The sequence below is a fragment of the Amblyomma mixtum genome, chromosome 5, assembly GCF_055824585.1.
Source record: "Amblyomma mixtum isolate Tamu chromosome 5, ASM5582458v1, whole genome shotgun sequence".
Taxonomy (NCBI): Eukaryota; Metazoa; Arthropoda; class Arachnida; order Ixodida; family Ixodidae; genus Amblyomma; species Amblyomma mixtum.
In genome coordinates, this window is record NC_143016.1 from 26,350,369 (window position 1) to 26,378,238 (window position 27,870).

Sequence of the window (27,870 nt, forward strand, 5' to 3'; positions counted from 1 at the left end):
ATGATGCTGCCTCCTTTCCTGGTAAGGAAACTGCTCCTTGCTTCCGCCTGTAAAGTATGCACCACCGCAATTACATTCTTAGTGCGGTGAAGCCAATACACTTAGTGGATAAGACAGCCATCAGACTACGGCTGGAAGATTTGTCACTTTCTTTTATGCATAAATGAAAACAAAAATTATCTACATACCAGGTGTTTGAGAGAAGACTTTCAAAATTTTCCAAAAATTGGCTTTTTGGGGTAAAAATATGGCTTTTGCGGCATAGTATTACCAGTATTCGCGGACACCGGACAGCCGGTGAATTGTCTTAAGTACTAAGATGGTTAACTAATTACCGATAACTATTTAACTATCACAGACAAGCAACTGGTTGAAATTAGAAATTTGTAGCCGGTTGCTAGTAATAGCCATATGAGTTTATAGAATTTCGAAAAGGCTATTACCCTCGCCTCTGTGGTTTAACAAAATTTGGCTGCATTGTGACAAAATACGTGCGCTTTCGAAAGCATGCAGGCAAAGCGACCCTCCAGTGCACGTAAATAGTCGAAAAAGCCTAATTTTTTCGAGCCACAGCTCCACGGGTAATCGCGAAAAACTGATGTGGCTATTAATAACAACCGGCTACAAATCTCTACTAGTTAAAAAGTTCATTATCAAAAATTAGTTAACCAGCTTACTACTTAAGACGATTCACCGGTTTTCTGGTGTCCGTCAACACTGGTAATGTTATGCTGCAAAAGCCATATTTTTACCCAGAAAGCCTATTTCTGAACGTTTTTGAAAGTGCTCGATGAAACACCCGTATCACAACCCAAAACATCAAAATAAAACGACGCATCAGACGCGTTAAGCATCAGTAACAATGTATCAAGTCTTTCCACTGCACATTGACCGTTAGGACCGCAGTCAGTGTTCTCATGTGTTGTGGCAACGACAGAGCATGCCTGTTGCAGTGCTCCGTCTCGAGGCGTTAAGTATCGACGGAACGATACCGCAATCCCTTGGGGCGTAGTGCTTGGACGCGCTTTTCGGCCACAACCGTATGCCGCTACTGTCTTTTCACTTTAACCACAAATCACCCACCATTCTGCGTACCTGTGCACGTAGACGCTGCGTGCATAGATGTATTGTTGTACGCGATGCATTCTAGTAATTTCAGTTCCATCGATCTGCCGTTTCTTTCACGATGAGTACAATGAATGTGTGCCCTTTGTACGTACGTCATTCTTGAACCCGTGTATTGTGAGGACCAAGATGATAGCGTGCAAGAGAATGCCTAGCAGTTCCCAGTAAACAAGAAATTTACAATGTTAAGCTTTGTTTTCGTTATGCGAATTTGTTCCACCGTGCGTAGAATAAGAACAAGTGAACCTTTTTTTTCTTTCCGGTCGCTTGCTGCCTCTGTTCTTTACTCCCTTAAGAAATACAAGCACTCCTGTTTTCACTCAAGGACTGCCAAAACGCGCTTCCTCGGCTCATTTTCATTTTTTCACATGTTCTGACTGCTAGATTCTTATGTTGCTATCAGACTCAATTAAATACAAAATGTTCTTTGATGAAACATTTTGTTCCAGGCGTCTAAAGACACTGATATTATTTCTCCTCCCAGGAAGGTATGAAATGAGAAAATCATCTTTATTCTGTTCGCACTAAACTAGGGCTTTTACATTAAGCCACACTGCCTTGCTTTATGCGGACAATTATAACAACATGTTTTCCGCCGAACTGCTCACAATAGTTCACGGTATCTAAGAACTGCTAATTATTCAGCTACTTCGCTAATATTGCTAATCGTCTTGTTGAAAAGCGTGCCCTGCGGAAGTATATCCCTACGCGCCAAGCTATGAAACCCTAGAGACTGGGATGGCGTGGATTCCTGCCTAAAGATAGAGCTCAACTAAATAAGAAGAAGAAAAGCAATACAATCTGTGACGCTCACTTCGTCCAAGCTTTCGCATAAAAACAGTCCTTCTAAAGTTGAAGTGTCTTTTATAGCCGGAAGGCAGTGAGGCAGAGAGAGGAAAGTACTAAAAAAAATTCCGGTGCAGCAGGAGCCGAGAAGCCGCATTGCAAATTGGCCAAGACCCAATCTGACGAAAAGTAATCTCGCTGTGCACTGCGGGGAGTGGAGCTCATCTGCTTGCGTGTTGAAACTGCTTGTGGTGCTTCCCTTTGAAACGAGGAAGGTGGATTGGTTTTCCACGACTGACTGCGTGGTTGTCGACTGCTGAGCACAATAGTTAACCAGAGTGAGCACATAAGGCAAAAGGTAATGTAAACTTGAAGCGGGTTGATTCTCTACTCTCAGATCAAGTTGGCTTCCGAGTTTACTCACGTAGGCGGGTCCTCCCTGTTTCTTAGTATGCTACGTGCTGAAAACTGTCCCATATGTCTTTCTTTTGGAACTGTTCACGTTTGCCTGTGAGCTCAGAGCACCAAAACAGCACCTTCGTTACGAAAACACTAGCACGTTGCCTATGATGTGGCCAAGTGTTAGCAGTCTTCTACATGAATACGGTTGCAGCATCGTTGCGGCAATCATGTCATGCACCACGCCAGAATTTTGAAACACTCAATAACTGCTAAATTGTGGGCACTGGAGCGCGTAGATGCTTTAATTGTGTAGCTAATTTACTGCATCAAGAATACACTCTCAGCTACAAGGTAAGGCGTATAAATTAGGACCTCGATTAGTTTTGACCATTTGAAACTACCATATTCCGGTGGCATCACAGTACTGAACAGCTTTAGCAGTTCATCTCCTTCAAGATGCGGTAACCGAGGATGAAAATTGGACCTGCGAGCCTGCGGCACTCGAAGGCACTCATAGCTGCTCAGCCACCGTGGACGGTCACGTTAAATTCTGCTTCTGGCAAAAAGACATGTTTGTTTCAACAAGCATACGTTCATAATAAGGTCAACTTGTCTATCTCTCGCACTCTAGCACATGTATTCACAAGCAGTTCGGTACCATAACGCAATCGCTGCTAAACAGATAATCCGTGCCGATCCTGCCATCATTATCTCCAAATATTTTAATGCATTAGCATTAGAAGCATCCCTTGAAGAAAAAAGTCCGGCGTCCGGCGGCGTAGTGTTCTGCACACCACCTGCCATGACTGGCGGGTGGAAAAGTGGAGAGAGGTAAAACCTCCTCTCCACTTGTATGGTAGAGGCGGAAGAGGCCGGAAGGTGACGTCATAGGAAGAACTCAGAGGGTGACCAACATGGACGGAGGAGGTTCTCAGGCTGATGGAGGAATGACCAACCTGAGGGCGGTTGCCACGGGAACCACCCTGCGGATGGCTACCGTGGAAGGTGGAGGGCCAATCAGCCTATTTCAATCAGCTTTCACTGATAAATGCGCAAAGCCGACAACCTTAGCTCTTCAAGCAAAGAGAAAAGCTAACGCTAACGAAATGTCGTCGCATGATCATAATATGGCTTTCCCATACTTTTTATTCTCATTCTTCCTTTTGCATCGAAGAAAGGTCGCTGTGTAGACATTTGCACCAAACTGTTCACCAAATACAACAGAACGCGATGGACGATCAACGCAGTGTCAACGCATGCGTTCCCCCTGCATAAGGTTATCTTTTACTCTGTAATTATGTGCGAGAAAATCAAGAAACTTGCCCAAAAGCACGTGTTGTTTGGAGGTGTCAGCTTCGCTGCCCAATGCATACCAGTAGCAGGCAAAGTGATTGAAAGATAGTAACGAACATAAGCTCGCTTTCCACCCGCTTCAAGCATTATATCAGTTTTCACAAAACGCTCACATGTACGCGCATCCAAAGTGCTACTTACAGTAACTCGCTGAAATTTCAAAAAGTTATTAATAGATGCAGGCGCAATACCCATTAAGGAAACTTCACCCACTTTGTGCTGGATTACTGCTCTAAATCCAGCACATTTTTATTCGTAGGAGAAGTGTCCCGTTTAATGCGACTTAGGTTGCGTCTAGGTCCGAAATTTTAAAACAGGTACGCAAACTGAGCACCAGAGAATTTGCTACCGGGCAATAAAAAATGGACACACGAGCGCGTTTGAATCAGAGAGCATGCACCCTGAATAAAAAAAGATTCTGCAGCTTGTTTAAAAACGGCCTACATATCCCGGTTGATCCTTCGTTTCCCACGCTTCGTGCCGTTTCACAAAACTGAAAACTGAAACTTGGTTTTCAGGAAAGAAAACGACACAGTAACTGTCTCACATATCTAGGTGGACCCCCGAACCGCGCCGTAAGGGAAGGGATAAATCAGGCAGTGAAAGAAGGAAGGAATAAAGAGGTTCCGTAGTTGAGGAGTCCGGAATAATTTCTACCACCTGGGGATCTACTGTGGAAAAATTAAACCTCGTCGAAAGAATCCCACTAAAAAGAAATCGCAAAGTTTCCTTTAGAATTCGATCTTTTTCACTGAGGGTGTCTTTTCAAGCAGGCTCAAATAGCAAACCAATGTAAAAGTTTCTGCCCGGAGCCAAAATTGCTCTGCTCACGCTCTTGCATACTGTCTCGTAGTTTGACAGAAAGAAACCAAAGAATAAAATCGTTCTAGCCGAGTCAGTGCTTCACACTCGCCTTAGTTGGGGATGTTAAAAAGCTATTCGGATATTTATAATTTTAAAAAAAACTTGAAAAGCTACTCAAATCTTTTTTAATAAGGCGAGATCTAAAGCGATCGTACATGGCTGGACTTAAAAAAAGCTAGCAATAAATCAAACCCGATTCATGAAACTCGACACTGTAAAAAACGTGGAAGTAAATCATCGTCATCATCATCATTTTGACTACGCCCACTGCAGGGCAAAGGCCTTGTCTCTCCAATTAAACCTGTCATTTGCCAGCTGCGGCCACCGTATCCCAGCAACAACTTCCTAATCTCATCCGCTTACCTAACTTTCAGCCGCCCCCTGCTGCTACGCTTGCCTTCTCTTGGAATCCACTACGTTACCCTTAAGGACGAGTGGTTATCTTGCCATCGCATTACATGTCCTGCCCAAGCCCATTTCTTCCTCTTGATTTCGGCTAGGATGTCATTAACCCTCGTTTGTTCTCTCACCCACTCTGCCCGCTTCCGGTCTCTTAACGTTACACCAATCATATTTCTTTCCATAGTCCGCTGCGCTGCCCTTAAGCGCTGCCCTTTTCGTTTCCCTCCATGTTTCTGACCCATATGTCAGTACCGGTAAGATACAGCTGTTGTATACTTTTCTCTTGAGAGATATTGGTAAACGCCATTCATCATCTGAGAGAGCCTGCCATATGCGCTCCACCCCATTCTTATTCTTCTAGTTATCCCGCTCTCATGATCCGGATAAGCGGCCACTACCTGCACTAAGTAGACATATTCCTTACCACTTTCAGCACTTCGCTACCGACTGTGAAGTGCTGTTTCCTTGCGAGACTGTTGCGCATTACTTCGGTTTTCTGCGTGTTAATTTTAAGACCTACCGTTCTGCTCTGCCTGTCTAACTCATTGATCATGCTTTGCAGCTCATCTTAAGTGACTTACTGCTGTTCAGAACAGACGAAGAATACACAATTACGTTTTTCTTTTTGCGCTCCGAATAAACGCTCTTACTATTTGTGAGCACGTGCACTGAGCGGAAATCTAAGAGAGAATTTGCTTCTGTGTGCTTTATTGCTTAAAAAATTTTCCTTGAGGTTCGAGGCATGACGTCGATTCATGTTACTCCAGGCCTGTAGACCACTTCTGTTCTTGTACTGTTGGCCTGCGCAACGTTTTCAAACCTCTAGTTTCGCACACCACAGCCGCACGGTTTCGATCCGTCTTCCACTCCTTTGTATTCCAAGCGCGAACCAGTTACCGAGAGTTTGGGCCTATTTGAGTGAGGAGTCACCGCGGTTCCCGAGGCTGCCTTTCGGCGTAGCCCCATGGGAGATTGCACGCCTTTCCACCTAGCATTCGTGAGGCATCTCGGCATTCGACGCATGCGCTGGTGGTAGGCCCAGTCTTCCTTCCTATTACCCTTCTCTCCGCTCCTTCCTATCGCTCCTCGAGGCCATTAGCTTCATTAGTTTACTTCCGCGCAGTCGGGCCGAACATCTTCGTTCCAAGAAAGAGGAATTAAGAGGGCGACTGTCAGGAGGCCGCAATGGCGGAGGAACGGAATATGGCCGCGCCTAATTACGCACTCCAAATCTCAAACCGGTATACAATTATATCTGAAAATGTAATCTTGACTAATGACGTCGGCCTCGTGGCATGTTGCCTGACTTGCTTCGAGAGTAACGTCGACGACAAATGAAGCCCAAAAAATGGCGCACGTGGCGTTCACAGGAGCTCTTTTAGGGAGCTATGTTGTGCAAACAGAGTGGAGTGCATCTGGGACATAAAATCTGGGACTTCTATTTTTTTTACTGACAGAACATTTCGGCAGTCTGTAACTCCGTATCGTTTAAAAAAGCAGTCGTACCTGACTTATTTTCCCACAACTACGCCAGCGGATGGAAATTCCCGTGATGTTTTATATCAGCAAAAGGTACGAAGATGATTCCGTGTTTGCGGACAGCTCGCACCTTGTGCCGGCATCGCGTGGGAATAATACGAAACGCGATTCTAGCGATGTTGTTTTTTTTTTTCAATAACAGCCAAATGTTAGAAGTTATCTGCACTCGAAAACAGAATGTTTATAGCCCGAGGTGCCGCCAGGACAAGAAAAAGAAACGAATATACCTCGCCTCACTTTCAATTCTGAAGAAAAAATTGACCTGGAGCTCTTTTAGGTTGCATTCTGCTCTCACTGTTTACGACACGCACTACGTCATGGGCGCTGAGCTGAATGAGTTTCAAGTAAACAACAAGCAATTCCTTTTCAACAGTGTTGTTACAAACGGATATTGGGAAAACGGAGCCCACTAAATTTTGTGCCTTCAGCTAAAATGCTGAAAGGGAAGCAACTGCGGAGAACGAGGACGTTGAAAGTCGATAAGTTGGAAAGCTGCAAGCGGTCGAAAAGAAACGGTAGTGATGTAACAAGTGAAAACGTAGCTGTTTATTGAACGGCTTTTTGCTTTCGTTGTACAGACTGAAGAATACGAAACTACAGAGGACCACAAAATTGTGTCCAATAAGAGCAGCGGTGACTGCGCCAAGCCATATCAGAAAGCATGGGTTTGGGCTGGCTGATAACTCACGATAACCTCTGTTATCATCTCTTTGGACGTTTTAAGTCAGCCATACGAAAAATTAGTAGTGGAGTTATGTCAGTTTCACAATGACCAAAGCATGTGCACCCACCTCGAAAATTTCGTATTCCGTGCCATTTCCTCCGGACATCCAGGATAGTTTCACAGTCTCGCTATAAATAATAACAATAATTAAGCCTTTTGTGGTTGGTTTTGACATGCTGAAGCTTTTAGCGCATCATTAAAAGGAAGAAAACATAATGTGAACAAAATAAGTGCGTGGGTATCGTAAAGGTAGTCGTGGTTGTTTTAGCAAACGGACAATTATAATCTTTGAATTAAAAACATGCAAAGCATGCCGCATTTTTAGTCACTGTCGGCTCAGTCTCAGCGGGTGTATTCTATTAGTCTCAGACAGATCGTTTCATGCGCATGCGCAGTTTGTGATTCAGAATCGTTTGGGCTGCGAGACGCACTAAAACGCGTCCTAGATTGCGCAGCTGCCCTCTTGGTCACCCACTATTTATTCTTTCGAAGTAGTTTCAGTTAGAACTTAAGAATCCAAACTTTGGAGCAACGCCGCCCGCGCAGTAAATACAAAATTTGAAGCGCAATCTCGAACATAATTGGAATAGATAAGAACTTTACTTATTACCTGCACAGCGCGTCTTGTACCCAGTATGAAGGTGAGAGAGCGTTTCTGGCACACTGATCTGCGTTTATTGCGTTTTCATTTTGAGCATGCGGTTTGAATACGGAATAACCTTCCACAAATTATGACAAAATGTCAATCCTAAACGAATCTTCTAACTGCGTTACTGCATGCTTAAATATCTGCTCCCAAACTTTATCCTTTTTGTTCCCACTGGTACGGCCACCGTGAATTGCGTTTTCGCTGCTGTTTTCTGAGAAAAACTTTTGATGCTTATTTTTTTGATGCACCAATCTTTCGCTCCTCATGAGACGTCTTCGTAGCGATGTTGGGTTCACGGTGTAAAGCAATAATTGAACATCCCCTATATCTAGCCCTCTACCGAGGTTAAGAGATGACAGCAGTATTCATAGTCCAACTTCTTCCCCTGCCTACCCCCCTCAGAGGGGGTCAAATGGCCACAGATGACACGCACCAAACTAGAGTTTCTCCAAGAGTTACTCCGATGAAACTCCCTCAAGAGGCTTACAGCAAAGCAATACACCGATGCATGGGCGCATGCGCAGACCCCCCAGTACCCGGCCGCGTCGTACGGCGGCCTGGGTCACGTGCTGGCGCACGAGGAGAGCCACGCGTTCGACGTGGAAGGGGCGCCCGCCGACGCGGACGGCCTCTACCGGCAGTGGTACTCGGCGCCCACGCAGAGCCGCCTGGAGGACCGCAAGCGCTGCCTGCGCTCCGTGTACAGCGTTCCCTCCGGGGGACCCTGGCCCACTGAGGGAGAGGACTACGCCGACTCCCTGGGCCTCACGGTGCGTGCCACGTTACCGCAGCCCAATCTCGATAATGCGAACTCGCTGCGAGTTGTTTTCCCGAACTTTGAAAAGTTCTAACTAAGCCCTGACGCGGCCAATGCGTCAGTTCCGATAAACCGGAAGTCTGAATTAAACGAGTTTCAATTAAACAGATCGTGCTGCATAAGTAGCGATTACACCGATCAACTGCAATCGAAATTAAAACCGAAAACGTTTCCTCTCCGGCTGAGGAGATGCGCAGAACAGATGAAGACGTTTTTACTTGAGTAACGGAAAGGATGCAAATGCAAGGGAAATGTAGGCAGGGAATCACGCAAACCGGTGAGGTTAAGATATTCGCGCGTATGTGGTGGGCGCGCTTGTAGAGTTTGTAGCAATTGAAGAGGATTTTGAAATGTTTTTAATTTACATTAGACTTATTCACTAGGCTTATTTCAGTCCGCTGAAGAGTTAAGCACTCGGAGAGTAAACAAAAGCATGAATTCGGTAGTGCACTTGCTTGACCAGCGATGTGTGACGGGTCTAGCTGTAAACACTTACGGCGGTGTAAGGACGCCTTATGTATGCCGGTGTCGAGACTTCTTTCGATCTTTCGGCTCCCCGGAGATCGCTTTACTTCTTCTTGCTGAACTACTCGGCGTTCAACAACAGGAACGATGCCAGGGTTTTGAGTAATTCTAGTGGCCGGAGAGTTGTTGACGATGGCAGAGTAGATCACGTGTTTAAACACAACCTTACCCTGACCGGAGCAGTGGAGGTAAAATCAGCGAATGTCTACGGTTGTGGCCAGGCGCCCGATCCTAAATTCTAGATCTTACGTTTCATGAAAGTTTCTTGAGCCCCAAACACAAAACGCGAGCTTCAAGCTCGCAAACACTCCACTTGAGAAATTCGGAAAAAGCACTGCCAGATTCAGTATATATTTTCTCCCGTATACAAAATACATTTTGAATCCTCGAGTAGTCGGCAAACAACGATTTCCATTGCCTGCGGCATCGCATAGACCCTGCACTAGCTCAAAAGGGTAGGAGACAGGGCTCACGGCTACGAAAACTCAGTGAGGCATTCTGTTCACAGGCAAATTTACTACCTAAGGTCAGAACTAACTACTGCAAACAATGCCTTCATTTTTCATCCGTATCATTTTGGAATTCTTTGAACTAGACGTCAAACAAACTAATACGCTTTCTTTATTCAAGGTCAAACTAAAGCTTTTCCTTCTTAATTTGTGATTTTTTTGTTATGTTATTGATTCTATGTATCGCGGCATCTGTGTTTTATTTTACATTATCGTGCATTACATTGTTTGTATTTAAATATTTCAGTAACTAATATTACATTATGTGCCCATATTTATTCTGTTTCGTCGCTAATTAATGTGTTGTGTATTTTATATTATGTTGCATATTGAAATTTATTTTCAAGGGAGGTCCCGCCCGCGGTCTTGTACCATGGGACCTCTCGCTGTATACAATTGTAACATTTATTGTATTACTCAATAAACTTTCAACTTTTCAACTTTTTCAACTTTTCAAATGTTGATGCTAACACTCAGTCAGGTAAGCGGCTTTATTTCAGCAAGTGCGCACGTAAAAAGCAAGCAGTGGCAGCGCAAGCTTACTGATTTTATTCCTTAAAAAAAAATGTGTAATGAAAACATGTATAAAATACCACCACGCAAAACTTTTCTGAGCGCGAGAACAGGTATAAGCTTGGTTATGAGGGAAACTTGAGTGCACGGTTAGGCATGAAAAATGGAAATCTTTCCAATTGCTATGCAGTTCTTTATATGGAGCTGAGGAATTTCTGTTTAGACACTCGAAATTTTCACAGCTGCGGAGAATTTGTTTTTCTCACTCAACATTCTTGAGTGGACGAAAAAATCGTAATACGAAGGTAATGATAGCACAATCTGAGATGCAAAAACACATGTGTGCTGTGCGATACCATGCGCTTTGAATGGCCCCAGGTGCTGAAGATTAATGCGGAGCCCTCCGTTACTACAGCGCCTCTTTTTCTCTTCTTCTTACTATACCACGTCACTTATTTCCCCCGTCACGGCGTTATTCAGGTGCCCACCGAGAACCCGAGAAAGCCTGCGCCCTTCCTTTCCCGACAAGATATTTTCATTTGCGCTAATCACTCAACGGCGACACCGCAGAGATTGCAGAGCTTTAGCTTTTGGTTCATGTGACCTAAATATCACTTTACTCACAAAGTCCATTTTACTCGCCTTCACAACCGAAGACCTAAAAGAATCGCTGAATAAACATCTACCATGCATGTGCTCTTATAAGGTACAATCAAACATTGCTTTAGGCCCGTTTTACCGTTGCGTCGCTATCACGGCATTTCATTCTATCATAAGTCGAAAAAATTTAATCCTGCGTGTAATAAACTGAACAACCTGAGTACTGTAATATGTCGAACATATGAATTTGGAGGTCCCAATTCAATCTCCGATTACGGAGTCTCGGCCTGAATATGAGACGTGTCCATGCACTAAAGTCGAACAAACTAATTGGGATGTATTAATTGAGTCTTCGACTACGAGACCTCCTCCTGGATACTGATTCTGATTCTCACAGAACTTTTTATGTCTCTCGTTTTTTCTTTGAAACCAAAGAAGGCTTAGACAACACAAACTTCGAATGCCTTAGGAGCGCTCCCGCGCGATGGCGAAATTTCGGTATCAATAAACTTCCGAGAACCACTATTATGCGGCACCAGATTAAGTTCAACAACTGAAGCAAGCTTAGAAAACAATTTCGCTTGAATAAAAAATTGGCTGTGGCTTGACCAATGGCCAACCCGAGTAGAATTGCGGTTGAATTTCGATGGAAGCGAAATTCTAGAGGCCCGTGTACTGTGCCATGTCAGTGCACGTTAATAAACCCCAGGTGGTCGAAATTTCCGGAGACCCTCACTAACGGCACCCCTCATAGCCTGAGTCGCTTTGGGACGTGAAACCCCAATAAATCAAATGAAGCAACGGCGCGGCAATGGCGCCGGCGGCGGCATCTCAGGGGGCACTTTGACTGTCTAAAGTGCGTTGAGGCGAAAGCGTTTTGCGCACCACTTTGAGTACCTGTGTGGCACTGGTGACGTCACCACTGGATGACGTCACACATAATTAAGTACTAATTACTAAGTACTGACAAATTACTATTTAATGACTAATTACTGATTAATGACAAAATACTAAGCAGTAGTGCAAGACCTTTATTCAGCCATAATTTAGAGGCCGAGCATGTCGACCGCCTGGGCGACCATACTAATTAACTGCTAATTAATGACGCTTAAGCTTCGAATTTAGCTGTGGAACGCGACAGCGTGTTGTAGCGCTGCCAGGGAGTCCGCGGAACGCCACCACCCGTTCGGCGCGATGCCTTGCCCTTTGAATGCAACGCTTTTTGAGGAAAGGAAATGGCGCAGTAATTATCTGTCATCTCGGTGAACACCTGAAACGCACCGTACAGGAAGGGAGGAAGTCGGAGTGAAAGAAGAAAGAGAAAGGGGGCCGTAATGAAGAAAATGAAAATTGTATTTGAGGAAAGGAAATTACGCAGTAACTGTCTCATATATCTCGGTGGACACCCCTCATCCGTTTGTAGAGGAAAGGAGGAAGTGGGAGCGAAAGAAGAAAGAGGGGCCGTAATGAAGAAAATGAAAACTATATTTGAGGAAAAGAAATTACTCAGTAACTGTCTCACACTCGCTCCTCGCGCATGCGCAGTTGGGGATCTCCGGGGCTCTGCGAAATCGCTCACATCTAGCGCAGTGTTGCTTCCGCAACAAAAAAAAAAAAAGCATCCAATAAATAGTCGGCCACTTCTCTATCTCAGATCATTGGGGCTCTCTGGTTTTTCTTCCGTTACGGAGGAATTCTTGCAGTTAGAAAAGCAAAAGAACATAAATTAGTGCACCAGCTCAGCATTGAGAAAGACACAGTGACCACAAGCCACTTTGAGCATCTGTTCACATAACGCAAGAACCAGCGTACTGCGCGATGTCATTGCACGAACCCCAGGTGGTCGAAATCATCCGCAGACCTCCACTACGACGTCCCATAGCCTGAGTCGTTTTGGGACGTTAAACCCCATGAAACCTCGTTTACTCCTTCACATCTGTTCAAGGATCAATACATTCGATCCAGCGCCCCTATTGTTCATTGACGTGTCTCTAAACGTGTCTTGTCATCCCTCCCTGCATTTAACGTAATTCACGAGGAGACGACTACAGTGAAAGAGTACAAACGTAGCAGCCTTTCTTGCATTTTTTCTTATTTACCTCGGCATCGTTCGTGGTTTTTGCTGAATTAGGATGATCTTGGCTCGGTCATCAGGAATAATTTGGCACTGTTGGTCAGCTGATTTGCAACAAAGAACTACGCGATTACAATGGCATAATCTGAAAAGAAATATAAAAAAACGGCTCTCTATAACAACGTGTGGTTGACCAAGAAACGGGAGCGTTGCATGTGCTATAACGGTCTAGGCCTTGTGCTTTTCAGCTGCATGATAGCCTAAAGGGAAGGAGGGAGGCCTTGGTTAACATAAAAGTGTTAGGTTTAACTAATGTTGTTAAGGGCAGCTTTTCATGCGGCCAATTAACCACATTGGAGGCAAAGGAAAAAAGCGTTACTAATAATTGTTCATTCTGACAGACACGCACATATATCTTACCTCTATTTTATATTATTCCCCATTACAGAATAAGCATCAATATAGCAAAATTGTTTTAATAACGCAACTTATGCATCTGCGCCTACCTACCATTCTTTAAAGTCCTGTGAATGCACTTGCAGGATTAGAGTATTTAAGAGCAGTTTTTTCCCCAAGCACGATATACGAGTATAACAGGTTGCCAGAGGATATTGCCTCTGGACCTGCTCCACCTTTTATCAGAAATTTGGTCAGAAAAATCGCTTCAAACAGTTTCAGTCCCCATTGCTTAATATTTTTATACGTTTCGTTTTGTCCCAATTACTGCGTTATTCTCTATCAAAAGGCGCAGATATTGCGGGTAAGCAGTTGCATTCCTGTGATCTTTTTGTCGTCCATACGAAACCACCTCTGAGGTACCATGTGTGCTCTAATGGTTTTTCATTCTTTCCCCTCCTTCTCACTTAACAAAATGCCCGTTGAGATGCTGTGGGTATCGCAATAAATGAATAAATAAACAAACAGCCGTACGTATAATAACAAGTACTCGAAACACTCACCAAGGAAAGCCAATCGAACGACATTCTGAAAAGAGATGTCAGAGACACGAAATCAAGCTCATTATTTATTTTTTTATTTATTGATATTGTAATCGTAAAAAAAAAGGATTTTGGAGGGTTGGAACACAAACACAACATGCATCAAATTTTCTGGAAAATCAAAGGCGAAAATAAATAGTAAATAAATCAGAAATCTGTAGGACGCACACATGTTCCACCTTAAGGGTTTAACGCGATAGTATTAATGGATTAATGCCCCATATATGAGGAATTGGTCATTCTCTACTTTACATTCATATATCTCGCGCAGTCCTAATACCACCCCCTGGCGCAGGGGGGGTAGTAGGGCTGCTCCTAATACCACACCTGCTTTTTCGCTCGCAACGCCGCCTCCCCACCAAGGACGCCGGGATTTTCGGCAGAACCGGACCCTACACGCATCCGCATTAAAACGCCTGAAGTAAGCAATATTCATAAGTTCGAAACTAAAAGAGGCCCCACAGCAAAGACGTAATCATCAAAGTACACTAATGTATTCGGGAAATGAACGCATAATAAATGTTCAGTATATAACAATATTATTACGAAAAATCAGGTCTTCAGTAGTACCATCGAAACGAGATGGAAGTGAAGAGTACAATACAAACTCGAAGTAATCAATAATTAATTTTCTGACGACTTGCGGCAAATGATGTCAAAAATTGCTTAATGACTTCTCCGTCAGTGAGCTGATTCCTGACAAGGTAAGTTACTGGGCGAGTTGGTTCCGATATTCCATGACTACAGCGCAACAAACGGGACAAGAAGAAGGACACAGGCAGAGACACAACACAGCGCTGTGTTGTGTCTCTGCCTGTGTCCTTCTTGTCCCGTTCGTTGCGCTTTAGACATGGAAGATGATTCCATCGCTTCGCTGTCCTTGGAAAAAATGAATTCTTAAAGTAGTCATTACGCGCGAAAAAGGGATGATTATGAGATTGTGACGTTGTTTGTAGTTTAACCTGAAGATTTAGTGTGCCAGCATTTTACTAACTGATGCAGGAATTGAATCAAGAAACACGATTCCTTTCCACCTTAATAGCTCTTATAACCAAAATGAACAGGCTTTTTTTGCTCTTTTACTATATTAGTAATGCTCGCATTTGTTAAAGGATTCCAAATTGGATATTTATTTCCTACATATCATTGGGGGCCCCCGGCGAAAAAGCTGCAGAGAAACAACTAGACAGTGCATGGGGCCAGCACAAGGCAGCAGTGCACGAAGTATAATTAGTGTAGAAGTAATCCGATGCATTTAGGATATCCATTAATAAGTTAGTAGGCAGACGTGGGTGCTGAGAGGATGAAAATTTTACGGTTCGCAATGGTTTTTACTTGATCAATGAACTGAACCGCGGTTCTAAATATTTATCTCATGAAAATGCGGGAATATTGGTATTATAGAAAGGCTAATGAAATATGCGAGAGTTTTTCATGCGAGTGATTATAATGCAAACGTTTTTTTTTTTTTAATTAATAGGCATCTTCCGGGCATCACACGATGAGGTAACTTTTCGGAGAGCATCGTTTAATATTAGCCGGCTGATATATTTTTAGTTTCTGAACAAAAGCACACATTCATCTACCTATAGTTCAATGTGAATGGTTTCACATACTTTAATGTAAAATGTGTAATCTTTCACGATGTCGTTGATATAAATGATAAACAAGGGTGGCTCAAGCACCGGTACGCTAGAGTCAACAGAAGCGGTTTCAGAGGAACGATAGCTGAAAGTGACATTTTGCTCACGGTTAGTCAAGTATACTAATATATAATCACCGTTTTCTTTTCTTTCTTTAACGTGCTGGCAATTTTTAAAAGCAACTTTTTCGGAGAAATTTGTCAAATGCTTTTGCAAAATTCAATAAAATGGCATTTTTGTGAATTTCGCTGTTAATGGTAATAGCAAAGTCATGTACAGTCTGAACTAATTGCATGCAAGTGGAGTAACCTTTCCGAAATCCGTTCTGAAATTTTATAGAAATGATTGTGTTTGTCTAGAAAATCGGAGATGTGGTTTTTTTATTTATTTATTTGGTCATACTGTTAACCCTCAAATGAGGGTCGTTACAGGGAGGGAACAAAAACAAATACATAAATGAGCAATCATGAGTCAGAGTTCAAAATTTGTGCACCATTTCTCAAAAATATATCAACACCTAGCTCAAATTGTTGCAAGTTCATACTCTCCACAACCTCACTTGGCAATTTGTTCCACATTTCAATTACATCAGGGAAGAAAGAATACCGGTACACATCCGTACGTGTGTTAATAGGCTGTAGTACCCTGCTGTGGTTTTTCCGGGAACCACGTTTTAGAGGCGCTTTCACATAATGTTCTTTATTTATTTTTAATGTCCCTTGCATTATCTGGAAAAAAAGTTTGAGTCTATGTTTTATTCTTCTAATTTCCAGCGTTTCCAATTCACACTGCTGCATCATCTTTGTAACCGAGTCAGTACGGTGATACTTTGAACATATAAAACGTGCTGAAATCCGCTGTACTCTTTCTACCTTCTTTTTTAAGCATTTTTGGTGAGGGCTCCACACAGCATTCGCATATTCCAGAACTGGTCGTATAAACGTTTTGTAGGCGACTAACTTAATTTCTCTAGTTGCGTTTGGAAGTTTTCTCCTAAGAAAGCAAAGCTTCTGGTACGCTTTTGAATAGATATTCTCAATATGAATACGCCAGTCTAGATTATGCGTCACTGTCACCCCTAAGTACCGGAAACTCTGCACCTCGACCAAGGTATTTTCTCCAATATTATATTCAAATCTGATAACGTTCTGTTTTTTAGTTACGTGAGTGTATGTAGATTTATTGTAGTTAATTACCATGCCCCATCTTTGGCACCACGAGTTTAATGATTGTAGGCATTTATTTAGTTTGATCTGATCTTCCGTGCAGGCTACACGCGTGTAAATTAGACAATCATCGGCGAATAGTTTAATTTTTACAGGTGGGTTAATATTAGACGGAATATCATTAATATACAATGAAAACAAAAGCGGGCCTAAAACAGACCCCTGCGGCACTCCAGACACAACTTCACACTTCCCCGACTCACTTTTCCCGATTCTGACCCTTTGATAACGGTTTTTTAAATATGCCTGAATCCACAATACTACATATTCACTAATTCCTAGGCTCCTCAATTTGGAAAGTAGTTTATGATGTGCAACTTTATCGAATGCCTTCGCAAAGTCTATACATACAACATCTACCTGTTGGCATTCATCTGTAGCTGTACAAAGGTCATGTACAGTTTCGATTAGCTGTGTCACCGTCGAAAGGCCAGATCGGAAACCGTGCTGAACTGGGCATAATAAATCGTTTTTTTCTAAAAAATACAGAATATGTTTTGCTATTGCATGCTCTAGGACTTTACAGCACACAGAAGTGAGCGAGACCGGTCTGTAGTTGTTTACACATAGCCTATTGCCACTTTTAAATATCGGAACAACGGTGGCATCGCGCCAGTCCTGAGGTACTGAATGATCCCGCAAAGATTTTTCGAATAAAAGCTGCAAATAATACGACATCCATTCAGCGTACCGTTGAAGAAATACCGTTGGTATTTCATCTGGGCCACACGATTTTTTTGCATCCAACCTAAGCAAATGCTGGAACACGCCCTCCCTTGTAATGCGTAGGTCTTCCATTGGGTATTGTATTGCGCAGACTAAAGGATCACCGTCACTGTCACATCTATCCTTCGTGAAAACTGATTGGAAAAAATGATTAAATACGTTTGCAATATCTTTCTTTTCTGTCACGACTGCGTCGCCATCCACTATCTGTTCTATTTCATTCTTTCTGTCTGCGAAATATCGCCAAAACTTTTGTGGCGAGCTTTTAAGGAAGTTTGTAAGCGTTTTATTGAAGAACGTTTTCTTCGACTCGGTTTTGTATTATTGTTCTATAATTTTACAAGTCATTGATGTGAATGAAATTGACCGGTAACCATTAATTCACTGTTTATTTCTGATTTCATAAAGTGTTTGGACTCTGACCATACTCTAGACATTGGGAAGCTACCCTCGCTTAGGGACCTTGAAGTTTGTGTAAACACGGGCTTGGCTACCATACGCATAATGACTTATGAGGTATCGCTGATGCACTCTGTTGCCTTTTCTCTAATGTGGAAGACTTCAAGATTTAGCCACGCGTGTTCAGTAGCATTTCTGGAAAGAGAAAATTATGTTACGCAACCACAACTGTATATTTTTCTTTCCATTTCAAAATTAGAAGCTCCAACTAGCCCATTAAGTTCTATTTGGGTATTTGAAGTGCTGCGGTTTCTTGCTTACAAAGAAACTTTTGACCGAAGACGTCTAGTTCTAGTCTAGCCACGATTTTTGCGAAAATTTTTCGTTGTGTAGATGGCGCACGGTCCTTCACGGCAGTGGGGAGGGACCTCGACCTAGTCCTTCACCGCTGCCGGGACTACGGTCACACCGCAACTAAAGACGCTATAGTAAACAAGCCTATCAGCTCACCCAAGCGCGTCGCGTGCCGACAGTTATTTGGGCAAAGACTGACACTCTCAGGCCGCTAAGTGTTTCACGTGCTCGGATAATTGCCACTCCAGCCGTGCAACGAACCGCCCTCTCCCACTCTGTCTCTTCTGAGGAGCGCGTCGCGGTTGATCGTTTCTACTCAGGCCGTTTATCGGTGAGTACTTAGCTTGAGTGGCACAGAACGATTTGACCCCCACCCCACGGCCGATTGCCAGCGGGCTAGGTTGAGGCTAGGTCACCACACCTTTCGGCCACCAGCTTGATAGCCCAATAAAGACACTTTGTTGTCCCAGCCAGTGACTGGTGTGAGAACGCCGCACACGGCTCTTAAGCGGCAGTTGTCAGTCACAGCGCCAATTCATCGGGGGAGAGGGGCAAGGTCATCGCAGCTCTTAAAACAACGTGATAGGATGCCGATGTTGCGTTGTGCTCGCCCTTACTCAAAGAGAAAAGAAGACTAAGATGGTTCATTTCTTGCCATTGCCTTCGCGTGTTGGATTTGCGAAGGTAAACATAGGTTCGCAGGACGAATACAATGCGACAGTCAGTTCATTGCACTGGTCTACGTCGCGCCGTCTTTTTCTTAAATTTCGCTTCCACCCAATTCCAAGCCGAGTGGATACTTGAGCTTTAAGAATTGTTAGCTGAAAGGCGTTTCTCGGCGGTGTGTAGCTACTGCCTCACGTCAGTCTCGAAGCAAGGCAAAGCGCGTAACGCAGATCCCCGCATGTGGTTAGGAGCCACTGCTTTACCAAGAAAGCGACGGGAGGCTTCCTAACCGTGCGCTTACAGGGTGTAGCAATGCGGTTAGAGGGGTTTTCCATTCGGTTAACCCTAGATGGAAACCTGGGAAATTCGACTGGGATTCAAAAACGAGTCTCTCCACGAAACGCGCACCTCTGGCGGAAAGGAAGCCTTTTACGCTATGGCCGCCGCAGCTCACTCTCTTCTCTAGATGTCTGCAACACTCCTCGTCTTTAAAATTCAGGCCGAGCACTTTGCTATCGGAAGCTGGGAGAAAAAGAGTTAGCGGCTATGAGCTGGTCCCCCTCCCCCACCGCCAGATCCCCGTAGGCTTTGTCATTCGTCCCCCATGTCCGCTACCGTGATCGGTAGAACAAAAGAAACGAGAGATATCAGGCGTGTACGTGACTGGCCTTTTCCGCCCGAGTGGCTCGCGGCCCGTTATTGCATTCTTGTGCGCCCTCTGCGTGATGTTTATACCGAGTGTGCGCCGATGGCTGCTCGAAAATGAAGTAGAAAAATAGACGCTGCTGGTCATATGAGACAACGCGCACTCCATGTTTCTTCCTGAAACGGGCAATACATGTCAGGATAATAGCGGACAACAACAGGCTCCCTCTTGTTGTGTGAGCGCCGTTTGCAGCCCTTTAAATTATAGCGCGGGAAAATATTGGAATAATAGTTCTCGCACGTTGGTGCGAACCAACCGATGCTCTTCGGATTGAAAACATGGGTGGGTCAGTGAGAAAGTCGTGTTTTTTGGGCTGAATGCAGTTGCGGCACTGGGCTTTGCAACGGTGTCTTTCCAATTGTTTTGTTCCTTGTCGCGGCCTTTAGTAACCCGCTAAAAACCTTCTGAGCCAGGTTCAAAGCCACAGGAAGTGCGCGCTGAGTTTTTTGTGTTTTTTGTTTGAACTGTAGTTGTTAGCATTATTGCATTGCAAGGCACCATTGTTTGCATTGCAAGTAACCATGTTCTGAGAGATATGTCCTCCTTGCGTAGAAAGCTTAGCCGCCATGCTGTTTCAAACACGGCAGTGTAGTGTACCAAATGAGCAGCACAGCGGCGGCAGCGTGTTGCTGTGAACACCAGTTCTGGTTAACTGTAGTCTCCGTAGTCCTGACGGGGCGCAGCGTTTTGTTGATTTCAGTGAACAACATTTCAAAAAAAATTTAACACAAAAAATGGCGGTTGCAGCAACACCTGAAGAGCATCGCTTTTCCGCGCCAAACCACATCATCTAATCCTGAACATTCAACAAATTTCCTGGTATTTCAAAGGAGAAACTTTCTCTGTTACTGTCGCACATCAGGTCTTTCGCGAGAGGTTTTATGAGATATCCGTGAACGCAATACTGCCTTCACGTGGAATTCGGTAAGCATCGCAGTTTGTTCTCTCGTAAGCAAAAGAAACTAAATTCTAAAAGGTTTTATATTCTTACTTTTTTTTTCATGTCGCTGAAAAGCAATCCTGTTAATTTGGTTCCTGAGTTGTTCCTAAAACATAAATTCATGAAAACTTGCCGCAAGTGTTGCACTGGGAAGTTGGAATTCTTTCATCATTACATGTTACAAAAATAAACAACAGTATACGACATCGTCTTTCGGTATGGTATTTACAGAAACATTCCGGAGATTTGAAAGAAAAACAGCAGGAGGGGCCTCTACATGCACCGATACACCCCGTACGCCCGCATGTAACGGACAGCAAATATAAACTTTCTGCAATACAATCAGATTTATTGCTTTTAATGTAAGGCGACGGAAGAGCGATGAAAACAGAACGACACACGGAAGCAGCATTCATGCGCGAACGTACAAGTGGACAGGCATGATAAGCTTGTGTGTGTTCTCTTTTTGTTTTGCATTTCTGAGTGGTTCTGCAAACACAGCAACGAAAGTTTTCATCGCGTCTTGCCGCCCTTTTTTTTTTTTTCAAACCTTCATGTTTTAGCGCCGCGTAATATTGAACCTTGAGAATTATTAAAGAGAGAGCACTTGGAAATTTCGGTTTCACTCAATGCTAGCATTTCATTTACTTTGTTCTTCTTATTCTAACGCCGGCATTCAGTTCTCGGGTGAAATTGTTCATGAGCTGGCGCAGATTGAGACGAGAAGGTCGACGCTACGGCGTCCTCTAATGCAGCCGCGAATAGCACGTGGAGTGCATATCGGTCATTGTTGAGCTGGACAGCATTCTTCTGTCCGCGACGATAAAGAGATCGACACAAGGCCATGCACGTGGTGGCACTGAAACAGAAATAGGGCCCTTCGACTACCGGTAGAAAAACACGGCCGATTCCATTGATATTGAATGGGAGGAGAGTCAATCGATCCTTCCGTGCAGCTGGCTTTGACAAAGCTTTTTCACGCGGTGGCGCGTAATTGACAAGACCAAGTTTACGACCTCGTAAAACTGGAGTTTTATTGAGGCGAAGAGTACGAACGACGTACGAAAAGGCGGCCATGCAGTAAAGCTTAGTGTAGAAGAAAAACTGCTTCGCAAAAGTTGCGCAACTGTCAACTGGCCCTCTTATTCACCTTTGTACAGACTGACCCGCTCGCAGCGCTGTTTACTGCCTCTGTTTATTTCTTTCAACCCTGGAGGCTAAGAAATAAAAACGTTGAGTTGTTTGAAAAAAGAAGCAAATCATACGTTTGAAGTTGCTGTTAACATCATCAGCGCTGTTTTTAAACATATCCGTGTCTTGGAAAGAAGTCATCATCATCATCGTCATCATGAGGAAAGAAGTGACCTTGGACATTTTTTCTGCATGCAGCAAGAGTCAATTTTTGCAGTTTACGAGTTACTGCAAAAAAGATAGACAAGTCCATTTGTCGAAGCGATGGCTAAGCAAACTACATGGTCTGTTCTGAAAGTAGTAGGACTCATTTTTTTAAACAAAATATATTCAAGAGAATAGTACAAACGATTACAATTTTTCAAGCTAGCACCCTTCCGCACCTACACGCTGCTGCCAATGAGTTTTACAGTTTTCGTACGCCTCCAGGAACGCCTGGACCGGAATGCTGTTTAGCTCCCTCGTCACAGCCTGTTGAACCACCTGTACCGATCCGTGATGTTTCCCCTCGAGCGTCGATTTTATTCTCGGGAATAGAAAAAAGTCTGGCGGGGCCAAGTCGAGGCTGTAGGGGGGCTGAGGCAGCGTTGTCGCCTTGTGCTGGGCAAAAAATCGGGGTCCTCATTCACATCATGAAGAAGATCCTACCGGTTGGCCTTTTCCTCCTCTGACAACACTCCCGGCACCAACTTCGCGCACGCTTTCCTCATGGATAAGTTTTCTATCGCGATCTCAAAAACTTAGGTTTGGGGAATGCTCAAGTCATCAGCCATCATTCTGATACTCATTCTACGATCACTGTTAAGTAAACGTTTCACTCGCTACACATTTTCGTTGGTCTTGCTGGTCGAAGGGCGTCTGGAGCGGTCGTCTTCCTCCACTCTTTCCTTACCTTCTCGGAACAGCTTGTGCCACTCAAAAAACATCTGATCTACCCATGGAAGCGTCACCGTAGGCCTCCTTAGTCATGTTGTGAGTCTCTTTGGCCATTTTACCAAGATTTACTCAAAATTTAATCGCGTATCGCTGATCCAGTAAACGCTCGATGATTCTGCGTGACGAGACGTTTCGACAGGGGTTCACAGTACAAGCGACCTCCTCTCTTCAACGGCCGAGAGCCGACTGCCGATTTTCCCCAGCATTCCCAATATCCCCCTTCAACGATCCTGCACGCGCAGACCACCTCTCGTCCGCCCGTTCGCCCAGGAAAAAACCAGTCCTACTACTTTCAGAACAGACCCTGTATGTTCCCTCCTCAACCCTTGTTCAGTTTGTTTTGTGATGTCCGAACATGATAATTATCAATTCATCATGCTCCAGAGAATCAAACAATCATGACAGAAGTGATAGAGTTTTCTGCTATAAAAAAAAAGTGATTCCAGCCAAGTAATTCTTACTGCCACATATGCAGCGAGCTTTTCAACCAGGCTACTGCGAAAATCACATTGAACTGCATCGCGCACAGTTCAGCAAAACTTCGTCATGATCTTTTAGCTGCGCGTTAGCTCTGGACCAGTTATTTCTGAACCTGAGTTAATGGAGGAACGAAGCTACAGGAGAGAGGCGACAAAGGGACGGTGCGGAGCATTAAGAAACCGCACAGAGCGGAAAGATTTTGCGCAGGTTTTTGCCATCCTTTTGTTGCTCTACGCTAATGCCGCCCTTTATTCCGCATGTGACGCCCTTCGAAAAGGCAAGTAGGTTCCCGAATATGCTGTGCGAAACTAATTAGAAAAGCATGCATATCATATGCGAACGACAGGAGACGCCAGTGAAGGTAATGAGCTACAACCCACGCTGCCATTGTCGGCGGAGGGCTTCATTTGATGGCTGTTCATTATAATGAATGCATTTTAAAGCTGAAAGTATGAGAAGGCGATGATGCTCTATAACTAAAATGAATGCAGTTCTTGGGCAAATTATCTTCTAAAGGAAACTTGGCCTTTGTGAGCTCAGCATGCTTGCTATTGTAGATGTCTTTTAGCGCCGAAGGTACGAGAAGGCGGAGATATACCATAGCGACAACCAATGCTGTCCTTAAGCAAGTTATCTTTGCAAAGCTTGGTCTTCGTGAGCTGAGCATTAACGAGGAGCGGCATGTCAACCGACAAAGCGTTTTGGTTACCATCGCCGTAAATTCGCCTATCTCGTTAAGGACGTATCCAGAAGTAGTAAAAATGAAGTTGCGCAAGCATGCAATGCTGACATAATTACTACGCTTGGGCGTGGCAATGCTCATTAGCCTTCGGTGAGTCAATGAAGAAAACGAACGTGAAATATGGCCCCTCGGGGACGTACAGCGACACAACATGTTCGAAAAAAAAAGTGCACAACACATATAGCAATTACGAGCGGCATGCCTACGGTATTCTTCCTTAGCTACAGTCATGAAGACTGCTAAACAAAGAGACCTCTTTCTAGTGCGCTAGACAATGCCGGTCTCGCCGTTTCCCTGTCCGTTTAATTAGCGAAGAACGCGACTCCTCCGAAGCGCCTCGTTCTGCTCTCCCCAGCGCACTCGCGGGAGCCTCGTGTTAGAGCTGCGTACATGAACATTTCCCTCTGGAAACGAAGAAACTCCGATCTTGGTGCTTCAGTGAAGTACTTCTACTCTTGCGTAACACAGGAATGCTTTTTTTTCCTCCTTCAGGCAACTGTAGCCCACGATAAATTATTATCTCTCGGGCGCACATTGCCAGCAAGTATATGAGTTAGGAGAGACTGGGGCATGAATATGCAAACACGTTACCATGCGGATCACCGACGACCATTTGATATGCACCCCGCACTACATTTAAATGTGTTTGATCAGGCGCTTCAGCAGGCCGTGTACGAATAACCTCGCCAGGTAATCATCTAATTTACCGCATGAAACATATGCCTCAGATCACATCGTCAACAGCCGGTGGAGTGGTCATAAGTGTAGCCCACGTCGATTTGCTCCTATATAGCAGGTATGCCTTAATATTTGGGCTTACTAAAAGTAATAATAATAATAAAAATAATAATGAGCAGAACCGATTATCGTCAATTTCCCATCAAGGTGACCATTTTTTTGCGTCATAGCCATCTTAACGTCTGGTATCTAAGTGCTAGTGATCATCATCATCATCAGCCTGACTACTCCCACCGCAGGGCAAAGTCCTTTCCCATGTATCTTCAATTAACCTTATCCTTTGCCAGCTGCGACCCCCATATCCCCGCAAATTTCTTTATCTCATCCGCCCGCCTAACTTTCTGCCGCCCTCTGCCGCGCTTGCCTTCTTTCGGAAGCCACTACGTTACTCTTAAGGACCAGCTAGTGATAATCTTAGGTTGCCAATACGTATGTTTTTTTTTTATGTGTTCTCTTATGCAACATCAGATGTTGACGTGGTCAGAAAATATACGATGTTCAGGCGAACAAAGCCTCACATGGGGTAACATCCGCCCCTTCGTGCGCAACATTAGGCTGAGGCCAAAATTATTTCCGTGTTCACTAAGCTGTGCTGGTCGGCGACCCACCCAGTTCTGAAATGTAACACCGAGAGTTGTTGAACTGCAAAAAAAGTTCAAGCACGACTGCAAGAGCCGACCAGGGCAAGCTTCCAGAACAGCAGTATCTTTTACGGGGCTAGTTGGTGTGACATTGTGTTCAGGAAAGTAAAAACAGCGCTAAATTCTACACAAACCACACAGGAAGACGGACAAGACGGGCGCTGACGCCGACTACATCTAAAGAATTTTTCGTGGAAAAAGGTTCAGAAGCGTGCAAATCCCTCAGGTTCTTAAGCAAAAAGCGGCTGATGTGTTGCTGCCAAGTACCTTTCTCACTAACTATGGCCCTAAACGGTGCATCTGGTTTATGGGTCTTAACAGCAAAGAAGATTGACAAATAATTCACAGAAGAGTTCAAAACACCTGTTGCCAGGCTCTGCAGCTCCATGGATTTGCACAGGTCAACAGCCTTGCCTTTGATCCTGGTAGCGGACGGCTTGATTTCCCCAGAGGGAAAGCCTTGACTCACAAGGTGATCGCATATTGCAAGGAGAACGGCCTGTCCCTGCTGCAGGCGGACCAAGAAGGGAACTTTGTTCTCATGCCTTCAGGCCTTTACAACGAGAAAGCCTGTCAAGCAATTTCAAAGAACTTTGTGTTAATCAAGCCGTCCGCTACCAGGATCAAAGGCAAGGCTGTTGACCTGTGCAAATCCATGGAGCTGCAGAGCCTGGCAACAGGTGTTTTGAACTCTTCTGTGAATTATTTGTCAATCTTTGCTGTTAAGACCCATAAACCAGATGCACCGTTTAGGGCCATAGTTTAGTTAGTGAGAAAGATACTTGGCAGCAACGCATGAGCCACTTTTTGCTTAAGAACATGTGGGATTTGCACGCTTCTGACCCTTTTTCCACGAAAAATTCTCTAGATGTAGTCGGCGTCAGCGCCCGTCCTGTCCGTCTTTCTGTGTGGTTTGTGTAGAATTTAGCGCTGTTTTTACTTTCCTGAACACAACTTCCAGGGCAAGCCGCGAATTATCTAGGCTGCGAACCAGTTTTTCCACTCTTCTGCCACCTAACAATATTTATGTAACTGTTGCGCCTGGACATGGCCGCTGCAGCTCCGCACGTCTTGAACACACCTATATAAGAAACATGCATATAGATATATGGAATATAGAGACCTGTACGTGGCAGCGCGTACTGCAAGCTGTCAAAGAGCTTACAGCATGCAGTGTGTGCTCATTTTGGACTCGTAAAACATATTCATATTGTCTCGAATAACTTTGAACCTTCGCTATTTCATTTTTTGTACGAATCTAAACGGAGAATATTCGATTCGCAGTAGCTGCGCCACTGTGGCTGCAGCGGTCATCATGGGTAATCATGCCACCATGGTCATCATGTAGCGTCATCATGCCCAGCGTTCTGCGAATTTAATAACAATAATGCCTTCATTTTCTATCATAAAATGTGGGAGGCAGAGAGAAAAATCTAGAATTTTGGCTTGACAAGCTCTCGCCTACCCGAGACAAGGATACATGATACACCGAAAAAAAAAGGCAAACAGCATACGCATATCATTTAAGATTCAGTAGCAGGACGTTGAAAGAAAAAGTGCAAGCCAAAGAGCAATTTTTACACAATTATACACATTCGTAACAAAAAAAAAACGTTTTACATTGTAATATGATACTCATTTCACGCAGTGTACTCGCTCATGCGTAAATGACACAAAATGACGCAATTTTTTTGTCGTATGCGCCAAAGAAATAAATTTTGACTTCGGCAGAGGTTGAGCACGTGTGGAAGGGTGTCCAAGTATATGTTGTCCCTAATCTGTTCTGATGAGTGCACGTACCAAATATCAGTGTTCCTTGTTGTGTACGTGTAGTTTCTTCTGCGTAGTGAAGCCAGTTGTACAATAAACAGGATATTGTTATTCATCTCGGTTATATATTTAGAAATTAACCGCTATTGTACATATGAATTGGGATTATGTTGTCTTTCTGGAAAAGTGATTTAGATGTATTTTCATACGCTACATTGCGCTACACTGCGCTGCATTGCGCTACATTGCCCTACACTGCGCTACACTGCGCTAACTTCTGGCGCTAATTCCCGTCACAGGTGGCCGCGACGGCGTTCAAGCAGCGCCTGTCGCCGCACGCTCCTTCGGGCATCGCTCCGTTCACCAACGAGCAGCTGTTCTACGTGAGCTCGTGCTTCAAGTGGTGCAACAGCCAGGGAGGGCCGAACGCCGACAAGGACCCGCGCACCGTCCACTCGGACATGTACAAGCGCTGCAACGCGCCGCTGCTGGTGGAGGAGAACTTCCTCGCCGCCTTCAACTGCACGTCCGGCGCCGCCATGCGGCCGCGCCACAAGTGCGCCTTCTCCTGAGCGTGGTCAGCGCGACAGGGAACTCGGACACCACGTTATGTTAGGTCTCTCAGGCTCGTGCCAGCCTTATATGCGAATAAAATATTTTAAGTGATAAAAAAATTTGCACCCACAAACAGCTACAAATATGACTTTCCTTTTCAAAGACGGTTCTATTCCGGATTAAACTACAGGAACAATGTACCCGAAATAGTGACTTTGTGTAACAGTTTGAAAACAGCATTTTGTAATGTTGCTATTCGTGACTCGCTCTCGGATTT

At 44.3% G+C, this 27,870-nt stretch overlaps 1 protein-coding gene across 1 annotated transcript; it reads left to right on the forward strand.

Annotated features, from left to right (window-relative positions):
• LOC149341562 (neprilysin-2-like) lies at window positions 1–27,610 on the forward strand. The gene is made up of 3 exons (XM_089541994.1): window positions 1–21; window positions 8,369–8,614; window positions 27,338–27,610. The coding sequence occupies exons 1-3, from the start codon at window positions 1–3 to the stop codon at window positions 27,608–27,610; spliced, it is 540 nt and encodes a 179-aa protein (XP_089398120.1).
• Window positions 27,611–27,870: the final 260 nt, after the last annotated feature.

Bases quoted from the DNA above. Each gene is read 5' to 3' on its own strand.
- LOC149341562 (XM_089541994.1), top strand. From the start codon at position 1: ATGATGCTGCCTCCTTTCCTG. The intron at 22-8,368 runs GTAAGGAAACTG...GCGCATGCGCAG, and splicing joins TGATGCTGCCTCCTTTCCTG to ACCCCCCAGTACCCGGCCGC. The intron at 8,615-27,337 runs GTGCGTGCCACG...TTCCCGTCACAG, and splicing joins CCGACTCCCTGGGCCTCACG to GTGGCCGCGACGGCGTTCAA.